Source organism: Natator depressus, chromosome 18 (assembly GCF_965152275.1).
Source record: "Natator depressus isolate rNatDep1 chromosome 18, rNatDep2.hap1, whole genome shotgun sequence".
NCBI classification, from domain to species: Eukaryota; Metazoa; Chordata; order Testudines; family Cheloniidae; genus Natator; species Natator depressus.
In genome coordinates, this window is record NC_134251.1 from 7818810 (window position 1) to 7839952 (window position 21143).

Here is a 21143-nt window from a genome sequence, read left to right on the forward strand (position 1 = left end):
CTTCTCTCATGTTGGGAACATGGATGGATTCTCCTTTCTCCCTGCAGCAGCTCAAGCATGGACAGGCAGGAGAGGAGAAGGGAAAACTCTTTTGTGATCTCCGGTGCTGTTCAGTTCTGAGAGCAGGTTGTGTTGGTTCCAGCTCCCACCCAGCACAGACTCCTCCAGTCTGTGCTCCCAATGGAGTTTGTATGGGTTCCCCCGCCCCCGAGAAAAGCCGGACAGGGGTCTCTGGAGATGTCGAGCCTCAGCTGGCCAGTGGGTTCTAGGTGAGTGACTCTGGTCCACATTCTGCGCTCAGAGGCATTAGTGTGAGTTTGGAATGTCTCTGACAGTGGAGTTGCTCAGAGTGAAACTGGTATAACTGAGAGCAGAATCTGGCCCCGGCAGCTCACCTTCTGGGTCCAGGCCTGAGTTTCTTAGACCACCTGTGCAATGCTAACCATCCCCAGAAACTCAGAGAGGCCTGCAAAACAAACCTGAGTTTGCCACTACCCCTGACCAAGCGAGGCTCTTCCTTCGGGAGGTTTTCAGAGCCGAATGAAACTTCAGGCATCAGTGGAGACAAAGAACCAAAAATCCCGCAGCAGCTTCCTCTGCTTTTTTCTCTTCTCCCTCCTCCCTTCGCCAGAAACGAGTGCCCAATGAAACTTCCTCTCCTGTCCCTGCTGTGACAGAAGTGCCTGGGTGAGCTTTTGTCGGCTGTGGAGAATTCGGCTTAGGGACATCAATGCAGGTGCAGCATCAGGAATATCTGCCGGATTTGTACTCACAAAGGGAAGCGTCGCCAGGAGAGGCGAGGAAACGTGCTTACCGCTGTTTGTGTGAAGGTGGGCAAGACACAACCCGGGAGGTTTGTGTGAGCGGGAGATAACGCGCTTCCCCAGGGGGCTGGCGGCATGAGGAAAAAGCGCCTCCCCAAACACACGCACTATCTCCCAGGAGCACAAACGCACACCTTGGGGCATCGCTTAATTAGCGCAGGCACGAGACACGCAGCTGCCAGAATGAATTCTCTTCCGTTCAGGTTCCGCGTCCGTAGTATCTGAGGGCACGTCCACATTGCAGCCCGGGGGTGTGCACTCTCACCAGCTCACTCCAAATAGCAGTGCGGATGCTGCGACCTGGGCTTCACTGCGGGCTGCGCAGGTGAGTTCCCATGGGTCGGGTGTGCTTGTGCTGTCTGCCCCGAAGTCCGCACCACAGCGAACTCCCTTCTGTTTTGAGCGTGGGTACGTCTACACGAGCTGCCATTCACGCCCCCTTCCCCACGGCTGCAGGGGAGATGGACCCCGAGCGGCTCCTGGTAGCGGGCTAAGCGGCACGATTAGCCTCTGCCGTGCCCGTGTCACGGCGAAGAAAGATCGGGGTGAGGCTCGTGGTTCATTCCCATCCTCAGGAGGCGAGGGGGGAAATGTGAGGATCCCAGCGCTAGAAGAAAGCAAAGGGAGAAGTCCAGATGAAGGCGCCATTGGCTCAGACTGGCACCCACCAGCCCCGGCCTCTCCTGCTCTCCCGGCCGAAGTTGCTGCAAGGCACCCCCATGGCGTGAGCGATCCTGCTGTGACCGTTACGGTGAGCACCGCGCCTTCAATGTTGAACCTTGGTCCCTGTGGCAAAGCAAGCTGGGCAGCAGTCAGAGAACAGCCAGTGCCTTCCAGAGACCGGGTGTCTGCAGCTGGCATCCCGCCGGACCAAATGCCGAGGGGCCGAACGCCAACCGTACCCCCATGGCACTGGCGGCTCCCAGCCAGCAAGACACTGCGTGTTTCTTGCCGTCCGCTCTCACTGACTTCAGGGGGATTTCCTGGTGCTCGGCACCGCTGCAGGATTTGCCCTCTGGGTTCAAGGTCAGCCGTCTGCGGCCTGCGATGTGCAGGAGGTCGGACTAGCTGATCATGATGGTCCCTTCTGGCCTTCCGGGCTATGCGTGTTTGAATGTGCTGCGCTGGCCGACCCCCTTTCCTGTCTCTTGGGGGCCTGGGAAGTGACCGAGCGTTTCAGCCATGCTCTGACCTGCAGAGCCCAGAAACCAGGCAGCTTTGGTCTGGCTGGGACACGGCTGAAGCTAGTCTGTGCAGGTGTTTCTCCTCACGAGCCTAATTAGAAAGCCGACAGCTAGGAGCTGCAGCAGCCCCTGGCTTCCCCTCCGCTGCCATGGGCATCTCCCGCTTCTGAGGCCATCTCATCTCTGCCAGTTAAGCCACCGTTGTCGCGTCTACGTCTGTCCTTTTCTATCCTGCCCTCTGTGAAGGTGCCATAGGGGAATCCGGCGCCTTGCCTAGCAAGTCTGATCTCAGCTGCAGGGTGTATTTGCATGTGCTGCGATTTGCATACCTTCTTAACGAGCTCACGTTTGCTGCCGCACCTCCTCTGAGAACAATTTGTGGGAAATCCCCAAGCCCCACGCTCATCACAACCGATAAAACGATCCACACGTGAAAGGGAGCTTCCACCTGCTGCCACGTTCGGGAATGGCCTGCCTTGGGCCCCTCTCCCGGTTCTCATCTGCTTCTTTGCAGGGGCAGAGGCCTTCAACCTGCCAGACGTCCCGGGAAGACGGATGATGAGAGCAAGGCACATAGGAAAGGCGGACCCCATTCAAGCCACACATGGTGCTCTGTCGAAGAATCTGAGAGGGAAGGTGAATGGCATTTCCCTGCTCTGAAGCCAGAGGCAAGGGGAAGGGACGTGTCCAAGGAAGCTCAGCCTCAAACTTGAAAATGGAAGATACCAACTCAGGGGCATTTTATCAATGGATACACTTGTCTTCTGTAACCTGTTTGTACCAGACAGTGGCGGGGTTCCAGTCCATCCCCCCTGAGTCACTGTGGCCTTATTCCAGTGGTACAATTATTATTAACTACAGGATCGCCTTGTGACACCCCCTGTGCAAGGTGCTGTGTACACACATAGGAACGTAGGACGGGAAAGGGGCCTCCTGGGTCAACATGTACAGGCCCTGCTCTTGCAGGCAACCTCGTCATATATTCCCATTCATAAATTGATCAAGCTCCATCTTAAAACTAGTTTTCTTCTACTGCTCCGAGTGGGAGGTTGCTCCAGAACCTCCTCTTCTAATGGTTAGAAACCTGCTTCTAATTTCTGCCTCAGTTTACTCCTGGCCAGTTTATCCCCATCTGTTCTGGGGCCAGTGTTGTCCTTTAGCTGGGGTTCCCTCCCTGGTGTATTTATAGAGAACGATCAGCCTTCGCTTTGCTTGGCTAGACAATCCAAGTTATTTTAGTCACCTCTGGTGCGACAGGCTCTCCCTCTCCCTGATCATCTGAGACAGCACCTGCCCCAAAGAACCTGCACTGTAAAATGACAAAACGCAGGTGTGGAAACGGGCACCAGGTGGTGAAAGTGACATGCGCAAAGGTCACAGTCCTCAGGTGGCCTGACTCCCTAGCCAGTGCCCTGCCACTAGACCGCATTGCCTCCCCAGTATGCTGGAGTGACTGCATTGGGGATGTTCACAGGGATAACTCGTCGACCAGCAGGACAGCACAGGGCACTTATTAAAACAAAAGCTTAAGTCCCGCAGGAGGAGCTGAAGCAGGTTCTTGCCCCAGGCAAGAACAGGTCAGCTGGACCCCCATCAACGCTAATGGATCTTTGTTGGTATCAGGTAATGGGAGGGCCCCCTCCTTCTAAGTGCTCTGGGTGAATGGTGGTAAACCCAAGAGAGGCAGGATTCTCTCTGCATCCAACCCTAGCACTGACTTGCAAGCCAACTAGAGTTAATGGTGCAGAACAGCTTGTAGAAACTGGCAGTGTAACCTAGTGGCTAGGGCACTCAGCTGGGACTCAGGAGATCTGGCTTCCGCTCCTGGCTGGGCCCCTGGGTGACAGGCAAGTTGTTTCCCTTCTCTGATCCCCCTTCCTGCCCCTTGTCTTACCCATTTAGACTGTAAGCTCTTTGGGACAGGGGCTGTCTCTCTCACTATGTGTGGACAGCGCCGAGCACAATCGGGCCCTGATCTCAGTCCGGTCCTCTCGGCACTACTGTGCTATAAATAATCATAACTGGGCCATTTGTTTTCCTGACATAGTCAGAAAAACATCCCAGGCGAAACAGAACGATTCCATAATGTTCCCAGCTTACTGCCAGGGGATGGGTGCTACTCTGGGACACCATACCTCTGTCAGGAGACAAGTGGAGCAGAAAATCTTTTTTGGTAAGAACCAAAGGAGGCTTCCCAAAATGTGACTGCCTGACGTGGACGAGGAACAGTGAATCACTGGGAAGTCTGCACCCAGCCGAGGGTAAACCGATTAATACTCTGTGCACTCAGAAGACAATGGCAGTCGTGCTGGCTGCTCTTTCAAACCAGAATGCTCCAAACTAAAACCCAGGAGATGCCTTTTGGGAGACTGCCGAGCAGAACAATCTGCTTGTTTGGTGGCTGCTGATTTATTTTATTAGGAGGGGGAAAAACCTTTAAAATCAGGCATGTGTTTGTCAAATGGAACTGTTCCGTCTCTGGAAATCCAGCTAGCGATTCTCATAGCGGGTAAAACCCACAGGGCCAAGTCCTCAGCTGGTGTAAATGGGCATAGCTTCTTGGACTTCACTGGCACTATGCTGATTTACACCAGCTGGGATCTGGCCCGTGGCAACCCCACCAGTTGTAAGGCTCCTGCTATGCTCTACAAGTGGGGACGACTATTAATGGGGACTGTTCTGCCTGATGAGCAAAAGCCGAGAGACTTTTTTCAGGGGCTGATCCTACGCCCAATACAGCGACTGGCAAACGAAGCGTTAGCTGTTAGGCTTCACACAGGCAGAACGCTCATGGATGTCTGAGCCAAGGACGTCAGGATTTTGCCCTGTGCGTGAGGGTGAAGTATCACTGCAGGCTTGTGATTTGAAGGGACCGGAGCCCCCACTTCTGTCTGTGGATGCGGCCCAGCGGGGGTATTGGTCCAGACAGAGGGAGAAGAGCGCCCCCTACTGAGTCATCACCTGCACTGCCTGCAAAAGCAGCTGGGATTTCCCTTGGGCGTCTCCCATCCAACTGCTGAACAAACACCCCAGTTAAAGCATGGTATCTGGTGAAACCACAGTCTGAGGTGGCTTGGCTACAGGCGGACGTGCTAGTCACAGCGCCAGCAATTCTGTGATACCGGTCAGAGGGCACCAGCGGTCCCATGCTGCCCAACAGCGGGCACCGGCAGTCTGATGACACAAACCAGAGGGCACCACCAATCAGAGCATGATCCCAGAGAGCTCCGATGGTCTCACCCCACTAACGAGAGAGCTAGCTAGTTCTGCTACCACCAATCAGTACTGCCGTCCGCTTTCTGTGTCTCCCACTCGTCTCCCTGAGACCAGCACCCTATAAACTAGGGCCCTGGAGCTTGCATTTTAAGAGCCAGTTGCTCAGACAGAAGGAGACTCTGGGCCTCTGGGTGTTGTTTCCATTTTGCTCTAAGCAGTCATCACGCTTCCCCTCCTGCTGCCCAGAGGGGATTGAAGTAGCATGTGAATAGGTTCCCACAGGCGGGGGAAGAGAAGAGTGTGTTGATTTACTGGCCCATAAAAGGCGGGAGCTACAGGAGACGCAGGAGGAGAATGGATGGAGGCGCAGTGGGGCTGACGATGCGGCCTGAGATGTGTCTCTCTCCCCAAGCGAGCGAATGGCCTGGGAGGGGTAACCCATGGGTGGGGGTGGAGAGAGATGAGAAATTTACGAGCCCTCTTACAAAGTTTTCTGCGCGGCTGTAATTAACCGACGGGAGGGGCCGGCTTGCATGGGAAGGTAGAAGCCTGCAGCAGAGGGCTTGCACAAGCTACGGAGCAGCTGCCACATAAAAGGAGCCCTTGCTGCCAACTACAGATGCGGTAGTTTGTGTTTATCTCTCCTGTCAGTTGGGGCCCCGGCTCGGCTACTGTTATTGCTCAGTTCAATAGTTAATTTTCACATAAACCAGAGGGCTGGCGCTTTCTCTTTCCTTTTCCCCCTTTTGTTTTGTTTGGGCTTTTTTGAATTCTCTCTGGCAACGCCTCCGATCTGACTAAAAGCTTTAAATTTACGGCTTGCCACTCGGCGGGGCCTTTCGTCCCCAGGCCTCGGAGACTAGCCCTCTGCCTTTCACTGCAGCAGTACCCCACTTCTCCTCCCTCCTCCGCTTTGGTACCAGGCCCCACCACACTCCCCCTGCACCGGGAGGATGCCGCAGTGGGAAGGGAGGGTGTTGCTGGCAAGTGCGCTTGGGGAGCTAGATTAACTGGATAGCGTGAACGTTGTGGGGGGGTGGGGGTGCAGGAGAGTGAGTGTGTGAGTAGCGGACGAAGGGGATGGGCGTGGGATCCGGGCAGCACCTCACTCGTGACGTTTCTGTGTGGCCAGAAGCCATGAAAACACTCTGGGGCTCCGATAACATGTCGTCATTACACACCTGCCCAAGCTGTGGGGTTTGGATCCGGAATCGGATCTGAGGCCAAACTTTTTCCAAGTCCAGTCGCACTGGGATCTGGTTCAGCCCTTCCGGAGGCGGGCCCATGCTGCAAAGTTCACCATCCAGCCGGATGCAGCGTTTCGGGGAGTTCGGCTCTGTGGTTTTCAATCGGGCCCTTCTCTGGTTTATAGGCTTTGCAGCCCTGTAATGCCCCCGATTTCAACGGGCCAACACATTTTTAGGTATACATCACATCCAACGTATGATGGACCCTGTACATGTGCAGAGAAAGGCCCAGGTCTTCAGCTGGTGTAAATCGGGGTATCTCCAGGGGTGCAATGTCCATTTACACTAGCAGAGACTGTGGCCCATTGTCTCCGCCCTGAAGAGCCCATGCTCTGGAGATAGACTGATGGAGGGTGGAGAGTTGGGCTCAGAGCAGAATCAGGTCCTAGCCCTTCAGCAAACAATAATGCAAACCACCATTTAGCTGGTGATTTGTTGGCGAACCCAGGGCCAGTCATGGCCGTGCCCTGTGTCTCCATGTGCCCACCTGTAACAGGCAGTTAACAATACCTACCTACCTACCTGGCAGTGACACTCACACAGTCAATGTCTGTGGTGGACTAGGGGAACTTTGGCTGAAAGGTGCGGCAGACCTGCTAAGCATCACTCGTGATTAGTTTTCAGTATTGCCAGCCCCACGGGGTCTTATTTGCCTTCTGGGGTTTGGCCTTTAGGTTATGCTCGGGTCGCGTTTTGAAGCTTTTCCCCACCACCACAGAAACTAGAAACTTTTTTGATGAAAGCCAAGATTCTCACATGATCACCTGACTCCAGGAGCTGGGGTTTTCGGAAAAAACACCAGTTATGGTGAGAGTCAGGATCAGATTGCCCGAGAGTTTGTTAGTATTGTTGTCACACTTATTATTATTTGCTTTTAAGCTAAAGCAGCTTTTCGGAGCAAGGGGGTGGTCGTGCAGTTAAGGCACTGGAGTGGGCCTCAGGCACTCTGTGTTCTAGTCCCAGCTGTGCCACAGACTCACTGTGGGCAAGTTACTGAATCTCTCCGGGCCTCAGTTCTCCATCTGTACAATGGGGACAATAGCACTTTCTCCCACCTTTTGCCAAGACAGAGACTGTCCCATACTCTGCCTGCACAGTGCCTAGCACCGGGGGGGCCCTGATCTCGGTTGGCCACCAAGACGCTACCAAAAAGTAGGTAGGAGATAGCAATTAATAACGAATGCCGAGTTAACAAGGGCGTCGCTCCCATCCCAACTTGACACTAGCCCGTTTGATCCTTGTGGGACGGGCCACCTCAGCAGAAGGAGGAGCCGCAAAGACCCCAGGATCAGCTAATGGCTTGGAGCAAAGAAAGCAGGGACAGGAGTGAGGTCAGAGGTTGAAAAATGAGGGATCCGTGGGGCAGAGAACCGCAGACAGTGCCCTCTGCTCCGAGGGGAGTCCATGGGTGCTGCCCAGAGGATCTCTGCTGGGATGCGTGCTCGGAAAAGGCCCCATGGTGACAGAGAGGCTGCCTGTCCACCTTCCTCCATGTGGACGGCCAGGTTGGTCAATGCCAGGAGGAAGGCCAGCTCCTGGGAGCTGGAAGCTCAGCGGTGGGAGCCGTGCCACAGTCTCTGTGCTGGGACAGCCCAGGCCTCCGGCTCTGTCTGAGGCTGGGTCTCACTGAGAGGCGAGGCTGTTCGGAGCCGTCTGCCGAGGAGCCAGGGGAGATATCCGAAGTGACATTTGCTGTGATGCCGCGACTCACACATCGGCGTGCCATGGTAATGGCGGGGGAGGAGAACGCATGCGCCGCTCTCATTCGGGACTGGGAGGTGTCACGGTCTGGCCAACTGGAAACTCCTATTCTCCCATGAACTTGGTCAACTGCACACGCTGCTAACACCTGCTCTGCAACACACCTCGGGGGTGGGGGTGCAGAACAAGAGGGCAAGGGGGAGGCGTGGGGGAGTGTGTGTGGGCACCTGGTTATGGGGGGGTATGGCTGTACCGTGGCTGGTGTCGTAGAAGGCATGTGTGTCTGGGGAGGTTCTGCAGTGCGTTCTGTACATGTGTGTGGGTGTGAGGGGCAGGGCATGGGTGATCTGGCGTGGTATGTGCATGTATATTAGTAATATATTGGTGCATGGGGGGGTTCCCGTGTTTGCATGCGGTACTGTATATGTGCGCCTGTGTTGTGTACACAGGTGTGTGGGTGTGTGTACACAGACTTGTGTGGGGTGCATTAGGTGGAGCATGACCTTGTGCATGCATGCATACACAGCATGTACACAAGTGTGATTACGGGTCATGGGGGGGAAGTGGGTCTGGGCCTGTGTTTGCGCGGTGTTTGGAAGTGTGTGTCAGTGTGTGTAATGCCGACAGACCCCGGTCGCTGGGATCGAACTGGGGACCTCTGGAGCTTAGTGCACGACCCTCTGCCGCATGAGCTAAAAGCCAACTGGCTGTTCGCTAAGGCTGTAGGGCAGACTCATTAACCTCTCTCTCTAAGTGGTCTGGGTGCCACTAGATGGGACAGACACCACACCCAGAAGGTGTGTGGGTTACATGTGCACTAGTGTGGGGTGCGTATATGGAGTGCTTGTGTATTTGGGGAGGGGGGCACATTGAATCTCCACATGTTCCTCTGGGGGTAGCCCTGTCCCAACCCACTTCCCCACTGTCCTGTCCCAGTCCCAGCTGGCAAGCCCCGTGGGACAGGCTCCTTGTCCGATCTCTGTTCGGCGCGGCTCAGGGCACCATAGCAGGGCACTGGTGATAACCCTGGCCTTTCTCCCCAACAGCGCCTCCGATCTCCATCTCAGTCATTGCTGCGGACACGCCCGCCCCCTTCAGCCGCTACCAAGCACAGAACTTCACCTTGGTCTGCATAGTCTCTGGAGCGAAGCCTGCCCCGACGGTGAGTACAGCAAGCCCACGGGAGACCCCGTGGCACTTTGGTTCCTGCCCCGCATACCTGGCACTGCCTGCCTGCCGAGCCGTCCCTCTCTCCAGCCCTGCAAGCCATGCTCACGCAATGCAGGCACTTGTGCATGCACTGCGGGGTTGGTACAGGGAGCGCAGGGGCAGCAGTGCCCACCTGCCCTGCCCGGACAGCGGGGTGGCATCTGCAGAGCCTGCAGCAGGCCCGATATGAAATCAGGGGCAGCGGAGTTATCTACAGGCCAGAGGGACGTTCCCATGCGCCATGTGTCTGCATCGCTACAGTCCAAGCTGAGACACGCGGGCTGGCGGGCGAATGGGCCCGATGCTTTGCTTGGAGCACGCCCTGGAGTAGACGTGCTTCCCCACCCCTCCTCGGATCCTTCTCCCTGGTGCAAATAGTAACCCCCCACTCTGGCCTCCTTCCCAGGGCTGATCTCCCCTGTAGGATCCCCAGCCACCCTCACCCCCAGGGCCCTCGTTACCTACCATCTTCGGTTCTGGTCCCAGCTCCACTCCGTGCTGGGCCTGGTGCCGATACACTGCTGCGGTCTCTGAAGCGAAGTGTCTCATTGTCCGTAGTGACGCTTGTGCCAAAGAATTGTGGCTGCCGCGCTGCAGAGGAATCTACTGGGGTCAGACAGGGTAAACGGCCTGTATGTTACCTGGCTGGGCACAGGTTAGTGCCTCACCAAGTAAAAATGCAAACCATGTGCCAGCCAGGAACCGGGATGTTTTTCAGCCTCTTGAGCGTCCTGGGTTGGTGAGACCCTGAATCAAACTGGCCTTGTGTGGAGGAGATTGAGACGAATGGGTTTTACCCTTTGCATGCCAGGCAGCAGCCAGCCCCACCATCGGAATCAGGTTCCATTTTCTTCCAGTCAACAAAGAAATCTGCCCCCCAGTCAGTCCGGTTGGGACTGGGACCCCGTCCGGCTGGCAGGGATGTCAGGAAGAAGAGTGGCCTTGGCTTGGGCTAGCCGTCCAGCCCAGCCGTGGTGCCCTGAAGGCCAGGGGCCAGATCTAGTTTGAAACCATGAGGGAAACGCTAGGTCCTGATTTTACAGACTCATCCCACAGCGCAGTCTGAAGGAAGATGCCTGGGACTGGAATAACAGCGGGGCGGTGAGTCAGGTGTGAGGTTCATCGGCAGAGCTGGCAGGTGGACTCCTGCCCGCGTCACTGGTGAAATCCACTCCTGATCACCCACAAGCTGCGACCAAACCAATGTCATTGCCCGCCAGGCTCGAATTCCGCAGCAATGCCAAAGGCTTCCATGGAGGAGACCAGGCGGAGCTGGTGCCCCCTACTGGGGCTCTTGAAGGCTGTGATACATACCTCCCCCTGCCTCCTGGTCTACACCAGCCAGGTGTGACTGGGAGCACGAGTGTCAGGGCACTGAGTCATCTACACCTGCTGTGGGATGGTGGTAAAGATGGCCAGGCCCTGTCTCTGCTAGCCCTGCTGCCCTTGGAGACACACTTGTGGGCGTGTAAAGGGGGGGCGTGTTGCGGGGAGGAGTGGTTCAGGTGGGATGTAGTGCAGCCACAGGCCCTGGGGAGAAATGCCATTGCCTTGGGGAGGGAGGAGAAAGGCAGCACCGTGCTGTCAGTTCCCAGGAAGGATGGGAGGTACGGCAGTGGGGGTGGGGATATAGGTGGGGTGATGGGGATGGGTCAGGGAGAGGGTGTGAGTGCAGGTGGTGGGGACGGTAGGTATGGATGGAGCAGGGATGATGCTAGGTATAGGTGGTGGGTACAGGTGGAGTGGGGGCAGTGGTGAGTACAGGTGGAGTGGGGGGTAGCAGTGGCAGGGGGTACAAGCAGCGGTGATGGGCACAGGTGCTGAGGTAGGTATGGATGGAGCGGGGGCAGCGGTGGGTATAGGTGGATTGGGGAGTAGTGGTGGAGGGAGTGGGGGTGGCAGAGGCTATGCCTGGGGGTAGCAGGCACAGGTGGGGTGGTGGTGGGCACCAGTGAGGATGGTAGGGGTAGCTGTGAGGAGGTGGAGGAGGGTCCTAGGAGGCACTAGGAGTTCCCTCCATGCAAAGTATGGATTGTTTTCAGCTGAGTCTCGCTCTGGGGGAAGGTGCCAGACTGACAGCTCTGAAGACAGGAGTCCTTTGGGTGGCCCAGAGCAGGTCCAGCCTAGACAGCAGCAGGGGATGTTTCTCCCAAACCTGGGCCCACCTGTAAAGGTGAATAGTCCCTGGGTGTGTGCCCCAACAGCCAAAGGTGCTTCATGATTGAGGTTTTACTGATGTTCAAACCTGCCCACAGGAATGAAGCTGAGATCCACCAAACTCATCTCACATGTGCTACATGCTCATTGCCAGCTCAGGCCAGATTCTGACTGGCACCACCACCTTCACCTCTTTCCAGCCTCTGCCCCCCCCCCCCCCGTTTCCCCAGGGAAACGCTGTTAGATGCTCTGGTTTGCTCGGCACCCACATGAACATACAGGCTCACAGCAAAGGCCTAAGTCCACTGCATCAGGTGATGTCTTCGGCAGGTTTTATTGTCTAAGCTTCCTTGAAGGCAGGCTCTGAACTTAGTTTGTGAATGATTTTCCTTTAAGTAAACACACAGAGGAGACTGGGGGGTTCTCTGCTCTGTCAAAGGATCAGGAGTTATTCCAGCCTCTGCATTCTGATGTTCAAGGCATTTAAATAAAAATATTGTGTCATTTTTCAAACACTTATCTCCGAAGAGTCCTGCAGCCTTTATATTACACTGAGACTTCAGAGACTTTGAAGGAGTGCTTTGAAATGGAATACAGTTCTGCTGTAGAGCGGCTTTCAAAATCCCTACGCAGGCATTGTTGTGTCTGCGAGGGACACTCACCCTGAGATCTCAACACGCGCACCCACGGCTGCTGCCCTCGTGAGCACTCTGACATACACACGCACCCTGCTCACACACCGTCATTTCCTCCCACACTCACCTCAGACACACACTCACCCCCTGCACGCACTCACCTTCTCAGATACACACTACGTACACACACTCACCTTCTCAGATAAACATGCACACCCCCTACACATTCACCCACACTCACCTTCTTGTGCAGACACTTCACACCCTCTCCAACTCTCTCTCATCCCCTCTGGACTTTCCCCTCACACTCGGCTGCTCATGAGCAGTCCTGCGTCCTCTTGCTCTCACACACGCTCATCCTTACGCCGTGACGCAGACAGACACACACCCATGTCTCGCACACACTCACCTCACTCGGACACTCCGGCTCATCTCTGCACTGACACAGAGAGATCATCGGCTGCTGTCTAGCGGCACGCACACCGCTCTCTCTCTCTCACATACACCCTCCCCTCTGCCTTGCCCACACATTCTGCGTCCCAGGATCAGTGAGGAGGCTGGGGTCAGAGAAGCGGTAGAGGACAGTGCTGGATGAATAATGTCTCATGCAGGCAGCCTCAGGGAGCCAACTTGTGTCCCACCCCAGTGACTCTCTGGCCATCCGTCCCTGTCACGCTGCCCAACCGTCCTCTGCTGGCATTGGCCACCTCTGCCTGTCTGGCCTTGTCACTCCTGGAAGGCATTGTGGGTAACATAGCGCAGCGTCTCTTGTGACTATTACTGGCAGGGCTGTTTCTTTAGCTCAGTGGCCAGGTGCAGGCCTAGAAAGTTAGCGGACCCCGGTTCTAGTCTCGGCTCACCTCTGCCAGAGATCACCAGCCTTATGGAGAAGCACCAAAAGAGACCAAGAGGGGGTACGAAGGTAGAAGCTAATGTAGCCCCCCGCCCCACCACCACGTTGACTTGCCCATTCTCCTGGCTCCTTGGTGTGTGATACCAACTTTGGTCCCCGTATGCATCAGTAGGTCGGGTGACTGGGGTCTCAGGGAGTCTGAAGGTGGGAGAGTCCATCTCATATCACCTCTCAGTGTGACCCAGAGTCCTTCATACCCAGGTTGCTGGTTCAAATCTAGCCAGGGCAGATCGTAGCTGGAAGTTGCTGCTGTCCAACAGCCGTTCAATGGCCTGGATGGGACGGGTTGTGTTTGCTGTGATCCCGAGCGGACAAGTGTCTGTCCAATGGGCAGCCCCACAGAGGCCAAGAGCTGGGTGGAGCTACGCTCTGGTCCCAGGGATGGACGGCTCACGGGGGTCAGAGTGGAGCAGGCTCATTGGCGCAGAAAGGAGCTGCCAATGTGGCGCCATCGAGTCCCCCCGTCTCTGGGACTCTGGCTGTCCCTGTGAATCCTGTGTGCTTGCCAGCAGCTGGGGGGGGGGGCGTCCTTTGGGACCCGGGGTGAGTGGCCAGCAGTAACCCAGGCCCTCCCTCTTTCCCTCCCCAGGTGTATTTTAAGAGAGACGGGGAGCTCATAGAGGTGGTGCCCCTCCTGGAGCCTCCATCCAGCGCCGCCGGGTTACAGGACAGCCGAGCTGCTCGGAACCTGCTGAACCGCGACCTGGATGACACCAAGATGCAGAAGTCCCTATCCCTGCTGGACGTGGAGGACCGGGGCGGGCGGCCCTACACGGAGGACCCCCTCAAGAGCCTCACCCCTGACCCGGGACTTCTGTTCAGCCCGGCCACCGAGATCATCCCAGAGACTGTGGTGAGCCGGGAGTTCCCGAGGTGGGTCCACAACATGGAGCCCATCTACTACTTCCACCACACGCACATCCCCCTCAGCGACGGCACCGTGGAGGTGCGGGCCATGCTCATGTGGACGCTTAACCCGCAGATAGACAATGAGGCGCTCTTCAGCTGTGAGGTCAAGCACCCCGCGCTCTCCATGCCCATGCAGGCCGAGGTCACGCTAGGTAAGGCGCGCACGGGGGCGGGGTGGTTTAAAGGGACACGGCGTCATGTGTGATTCGCAGTGCTCTCGGCTTTTGTCTGTCTGGTTTAGGGTGATAAAGACCCCTCCGGCCCTACGCTCCTTCTCTCTTTCATCCCCTCACTCGCCTTCTCCCATCCCACCTCCTCCAGCTCCCCCCACCCTTTCTTTCCTACCACACCCCGTGTTTTCTCCCTCTTGCTCATCTCTCTCCCCTCCCACACTCTTTCCTACCCTTTGCTTTGCTTTCCAAGTCTTTCCGCTCCTGCCTGGGCATGGAAGGAGGCCTGCCGACCGTGGGTTGAGGGGCTTCTTTGGGTCTCTGTGTCTGCTGGTTACGGGAGGGGGTGGCAGTCAGGACCCTTGGGGTGTGTCTAAACAGCAGCTGGCGGCATGCCTCCCAGCCCGGGGAGACAGATTCATGCAAGTGGGGCTCGAGCTTGCGTGCTAAAAAGAGCAGTGTGGCCGTCGCGGCTCTAGCTGGAGCCCGGGCGCTCAAGCTTAGGGTTCTTAGGTTCTATCAGGCAAGGTTCTATGGGGGTTCTTGGGTTCTGTGATCAGCTGAGGGAAGCTGCTTCCCTCCCTCCCCTGTGCCCGCTGCAATGGAGCATGGCCTAGTGGAGAAACCATTGGACTAGGATTTGAGGAACTGGTTCTATTCCCAGGTGACCTTGAGCAAGACACTTACTTGCCTCAGTTTCCCCATCTGTCAAATGGAGATAATGATCCTGACCTCCTTTGTAAAGCACTTTGGGATCCCTGGAGGGAAAGCGCTAGATAAGCGCTACTTACGATGATGATGAACTGCACCTTGAACTGCGATTCCGTTCGCTCTCAGGAGCTGAGCCTCGTCAGCTCTTGGAGGGGTGACCCCCCCCAAGGCACAGACCTGGGGTGTACGGGGCAGTAATGACAGATATACATCAGAAGATGCTCCTCTCTCTGAGTCAGGACTGAGCTAATGGGTCAGCAGGGGGGGTGCTGGGAGAGGCTATCCTGCTAAAGGGGCCGTGTCCTGCAGGAGACGTAAAACCAAGCTTCTGACCACTTGCAAGAGTGAAAGATGCCCTGGCGCTTTTTGCCACAGCGGGCATTACCCTGGCTGTTCTGCAGGTGTCCTTCATTTCTCCTACAGCATTGTGTGGTGTAGCTGCGCTCCTCAGTGGGGGTTGCATTTAACCACGGCTGCGTGATGAGTGGATATATGCCTGTGTAGGCTGCTCCAGGAGTCAGTCTCCTTTACTCTCCCTTATTTCTGGCTGCCTGTTCGTTCAGCCCCTTCCTTAACCCTCCGCTAACCCAGGGAAATGTTTGAGACCTACAACCGCTCAGTTCCCCTCCTGCCCTGCACCACATTCACCTCTCTCCCTCAGTGCCTTGGCCACACACCAGTTCCTCGGAGATTGTTCTGCCAGGCCCATTGGGCGCCCTCACGCACTGGGCCGAGGGGCCAAGGCGGGGCCCTCGGAACACCTCTTACCTGGCTCTCTGCGCTGGGGCGGATTCCAGCCCTCTCCCCCGGCGACGCGGCCCTTGTGCTGAACGGCACTGGCTCCTGTGCCCAGTCCCATGGCAGCCACCAGAAATGGGGCAGCCACCACAAATGGGGCAGCCACCACATCCGCAAGGGCTGGCTTTGCCTCAGTGTCCTCCGTTGCCAGCACTGCACCTGAAGCCGGCATCTTTCCAGGCCCTCGTTGACCCATCGGTCTGAGGGTCTCTCCCGGGGGAGGGTTGGCACAGCCCCGAGAGCCTTTTGCAGCGGGCACCCACTGTGGCACCCAGTCGGAAGGAGCAGAGCTCACTGTTACACCCACAGCCCCGAACCTCCCAGCTGGCTCCTTTAGACAAAAAATAAGGGGGGCTGGGGCACCCTTTCCTTGTCCCCAGAGAAATGCTGAGCAAAGAGTGGAGGAAGGGAAACACCTTGTGGCCAGAGGCAAGGCTTAGTCAGCAACCAGCTCTGCCCTGCCAGTGCTTCTCAATCAGGGCCCACAGCACCACCTGCTTTCCAGCCGGGTCAAAGCTTACGGTGCCTTTGTGGGGTGGCCCTGGGAGGTTTGGACTCTCCTCTGCCTCACTCCTCATGTTCTATCCCCACTATATAGAGACCCACTGAGCGGGCCACGCCCAGATCTTGGCTTCTATGGGCCAAGCACCTCATGGCAGGGGACATTTTTGGCAAGGGATCCTCCCACCTAGGTCTGCCCTTGCTGTGATGGATAGAGCCAGTTTGCTGACCTTCAAAGCTCATCCCTTTCCCCCAGTCTTTTCCAGAGCACCTCTGTCTGGGGGCGGTTCAAGGCTCTTTGCTTCATGGGCAAGAATCCATTGACCTTTAATGGACTCAGCATCATTTAAGTTACTTGTTTTATTTCAGTTCATAGACATTCCTCTGCCCGGGGCTCTGGATACCAAAACAGCCCTTATCCAATAGGAGCCAAAGCAAATCTTTCCCTCACGCCCAGCGTGCATTTAAAGAGCTGCACTCCAGGGTTAAACAAGCAAGCCCTGGGATGCTATGAAGGGGTCCCAGCCATACATGCAAAGGAAGAGGGGGATTTGCACTGAAAGTGCTGCCCAGACTCATCAGTGTAGCCACATCCTCCAGTGGGTCTTCTAGCCTTTCCGCTCAAGGCACCCTCTCTGGCACGGACTTCAGCCTCCTGCATGGTGGCTGTGTCGGCCCTGGAGTCCTGCTCTGTCCCTAGAGCGGGCACAGCGTGGCCAGCAACAGCCCAACCACCCTCTGTGCTAACCCTGCAAGTGCGCCCCACGCTGGGGGAGAAGGCCGTCCTGAGTCCATGTCTGCTGAGGGAGCCAACAGGCAGATCCATTCGCGCCGGCCAGCTAGAGGGGAAAGTTTGTTTTTTTGTGATGTGGCCCTCAGGAACCAGAAAGAGAGCCCCTCTCCCCGAAACTCATTGCACCCATCACAGTCATCAGAGGGTAACAATGTTCCTTCAGCACTATCTGGGCTGGATTCAAATCAGCCGCTGCAGAATCAAAGGGTTTCCTAGCGCATGACCAATCAGCTGAGCTGTCCATTTCCCCCTTCCCACCCCTGGCTGACTGTACCCCTCTTTCCTGACACATTCCTGTCTCCATAGCGGAAAACTCAGGATAACAAGGAAATTATGGGAGAGAGGCGGGGAATCTTCTGCTCTCAGTTGTCTTTAGCAACTAACGCTGGAACTAATAAGGCTCCAAATCGTGCTGACTTTATGAAAGTGGCTCCTTCCCCCGCTTGTAAAGCAATTCACTCTTCAATGAGAGCCTCTCCAAAACAGCCCCCGCACTTCAAAAGGAAGAAGAGGGGAAGCATCTTGCATCCTTGCTGTTTTCTCCAAGCATATCAGACAGCAAAAGCTGCTCCTCTCAGTCCATTATTTTTCAGCCCAGAGAGGATTAAAGCCACCCTCATTAATATTTCAGGTTCCAGCACCCAAGATTAATTATCTCTTTCCTCTCGCTGGCGCAAAAAAATATAGAAAATCCCATTCAGCAGACACACTGCACAATGAAAAGGTCACTGTGTGATTGTTAAATGAAGTAGCTTAGAGGGGAGGCAGGACTTAACCTGCCCATTGGTTTCCCTGTGTGCTGAGAGTATTTTTCACTATGCAACCCTCACCGCACGTCTCATGTCCCTTCAGATTGCAGTGTTGCAGCCCCCCTTTGGGTAGTGAGACTCCCAAATCCCTGGCAGACCCTGGATCTATAGAAGGGGTAAATATCCCTGATGCTGAGGACAAGGCCTGACTGGATTGGTGCATGTGTAAGAATTCTGGGAGATAACCAGCCATGTGGTTTGCAGGCCAGAGCAGAAGCCATGTTCAGGTGACTCAGGGATGCTGAGAGAAGTATGGGGGCAGGTGAGCAGTCCTCAGTGGTGAAAGAACAGGTTAAGGACTATTTAGAAAAGCTGGACATGCACAAGTCCATGGGGCCAGATCTAATACATCCAAGGGTGCTGGGGGAGTTGGCTGATGTGATTGCAGAGCCATTGGCCATTATCTTTGAAAACTCGTGGCGATCAGGGAAGGTCCTGGATGATTGGAATAAGGCAAATATAGTGCCCTTGTTTAAAAAAGGGAAGAAGGAGAACCTGGGGAACTACAGACCAGTCAGCCTCACCTCAGTCCCTGGAAAAATCATGGAGCAGGTCCTCAAGGAAACCATTTTGAAGCACTTGGAGAAGAGGAAGGTGATCAGGAACAGTCAACATGGATTCACTCAGGGCAAGTCATGCCTGACCAACCTGACTGCCTTCTGTGATGAGATAACTGGCTCTGTGGATATGGGGAAAGCGGTGGACATGATATAGCTTGACTTTAGCAAAGTTTTTGATATGGTCTCCCACAGAATTCTTCCCAGCAAGTTAAAAAAGTATGGATTGGATGAATGGACTATAAGGTGGATAAAAAGCTAGCTAGAATGTCGGGCTCAACGGGTAGTGATCAATGGCTTGATGTCTAGTTGGCAGCCAGTATCAAGCGGAGTGCCCCAGGGGTCGGTCCTGGGGCTGGTTTTGTTCAACATTTTTATTAATGACCTGGATGATGGGATGGATTGCACCCTCAGCAAGTTCGCAGATGACACTAAACTGGGAGGAGAGGTAGATACTAAACTGGGAGGAGGGTAGGGATAGGGTCCAGAGTGACCTAGACAAATTGGAGGATTGGGCCAAAAGAAATCGGATGTGGTTCAACAAGGACAAGTGCAGAGTCCTGCACCTAGGACGGAAGAATCCCATGCACCGCTACAGGCTGGGGACCAACTGGCTAAGCAGCAGTTCTGCAGAAAAGGACCTAGGGATTACCGTGGACGAGAAGCTGGATATGAGTCAGCAGTGTGCCCTTGTTGCCAAGAAGGCTAATGGCATGTTGGGCTGCATTAGTAGGAGCATTACCAGCAGATCGAGGGACGTGATTATTCCCCTCTAGTCAGCACTGGTGAGGCCACATCTGGAGTATTGCATCCAGTTTTGGGCCCCCCACTACAGAAAGGATGTGGACAAATTGGAGAGAGTCCAGCGGAGGGCAACGAAAATGATTAGGGGACTGGAACACATGACTTACGAGGAGCAGCTGAGGGAACTGGTCTTGTTTACTCTGCAGAAGAGAGGAATGATGCGGGATTTGATAGCAGCCTTCAACTACCTGAAGGGGGGTTCCAAAGAGGATGGAGCTCGGCTGTTCTCAGTAGGAGCAGACGACAGAACGAGGAGTAATGGTCTCAAGTTGTAGTGGGGGAGGTTTAGGTTGGATATTAGGAAAAACTATTTCACTAGGAGGGTGGTGAAGCACTGGAATGGGTTCCCTAGGGAGGTGGTGGAATCTCCTTCCTTGGAGGTTTTTAAGGTCAGGCTTGACAAAGCCCTGGCTGGGGTGATTTAGTTGGGGATTGGTCCTGCTTTGAGCAGGGGGTTGGACTAGATGGCCTCCTGAGGTCTCTTCCAACCCTGATCTTCCATGATTCTATGAAGCGGATTGTTCATCTAAATTTCCAGCTGAGAGTCCAAGTTACCAGACTCCTGTGAGAATTAGCCTCAGTAGAACTGGCCAAAAAAAATGCTAATTGTTTTTCCTGGGAACTTTTACAGCATCTTATCCTGAAAATTTTCAGATTTTTCAACAACAAAAACAGACGGATGAACAAAAAAACCCAAAAAACCCAGCTGTTTTTTGAAAACTAAACATATTTTCGGTAAAAATGTTTTGCTTTTGGTTAGAAATGCTCAGTTTTAGAAAATCAAAAATGTTTACCCCCCCCCCCAAAAGTTGGATTTTGATTTTTTGTGTGGAAAAAAATCAGATATTTTTCACTCCCTGCCGATGACCGAGATGGCAGGCATTCCAGAAACCCCCGTACCGTTTGCAGGCCTCGCAAAACAAGTGTTGCCAAACAGGTGAAAAAGAGGAAGTGAGACTGCCAACTGGAGCTCCCTTCACTTCAACAAGCATAACCTCAGAGGTGCTAAATGCTGGCTCGCTGCATCTCTGCCAGCACGGTGGGATGGGCAATACTACCCAACACCCCATAAGAATTTCCACCAGGCACGGCGAGCTGCTCCGTCAAAAGCTGACACCTGCCTGGCTGACTTTCCAACATGTTCTGTCAGCCCAGGGTGCTGAGAACCAGAGAAGGACGAGGAGAGGCTTTCACAGTTCCCCTGAAGAATGAACAAGGGAGTGAATAATTAACAGGGGAGATGCTCCACATTGATTGTTGGCAATATGTGCAACCTCTACCTCACTGGAGGTGTACGGGGCGAGACTGTGTTTGTAATGGTGCTGTGTAAAAGAGAGTCCCGATTTGAAGTCCTAATTTCTTCCCCTCTAACTGTTGGAGGGAGGGAATCTCCATGGTGCTCTCAAAAGCAAACAGCCGTGGTTGATGCAGCTTTGCCAGTACACCTGGCAAACAGTACTCCTGTTCTTCCAGCACTGGCCACGCATGTACGTTAGCCCCAATAATGTTGGTGCTGGGGTAAAATTTTGAACTGGGATTGTTGAGGAGCAGGATCTGTGGGTTCCCTAAGCATTGAACAGAGGGCCCCAAACTCATTGCTCATAGATCATCATTGAGTTATCAGATGATAACAGCTTTCTGTCCCTGCCAAATCCTGGATTAGGTTCAAACCAGTGAGTGGCCCTGGCCAAACTTTTCTGAGGCCTGATCTCAAACTTCCTGAAATCAGTGGCAGTCTTTCTGTGAACTTCAGTGGGCTTTGGATCAGGCACTTCCCAACTCTGGATCTCCCCAAACCTTGGGACAAACTCATCACTAGTTCCCTGAGAAGCACTGTGTGTCTGCCTTTCTCCTCCTCCAAGATTTGTTCTGCTCTGAGTACCTAGGACCTGTCGGTGCCTCCTCTCTCCTACATACACATAAAGGCATTTCCCCTCAGCCCAAGGGCAGGAGTAATACGGCCAGATTTGCATTGCAACAGGTGGGTAAAGTCAGCATGAATTAA

The 21143-nt window shown here is 54.8% G+C and overlaps 1 protein-coding gene across 1 annotated transcript in view; it reads left to right on the plus strand.

Annotated features, from left to right (window-relative positions):
* Positions 1–21143, plus strand: part of IGSF21 (immunoglobin superfamily member 21) — a 259896-nt gene that overhangs the window by 221925 nt on the left and 16828 nt on the right. Inside the window, exons 5-6 of the mRNA XM_074975095.1 lie at positions 9219–9334; positions 13676–14147. Of these exons, the coding sequence (XP_074831196.1) occupies positions 9219–9334; positions 13676–14147 (588 nt within the window). The remainder of the gene's footprint in view (positions 1–9218; positions 9335–13675; positions 14148–21143) is intronic.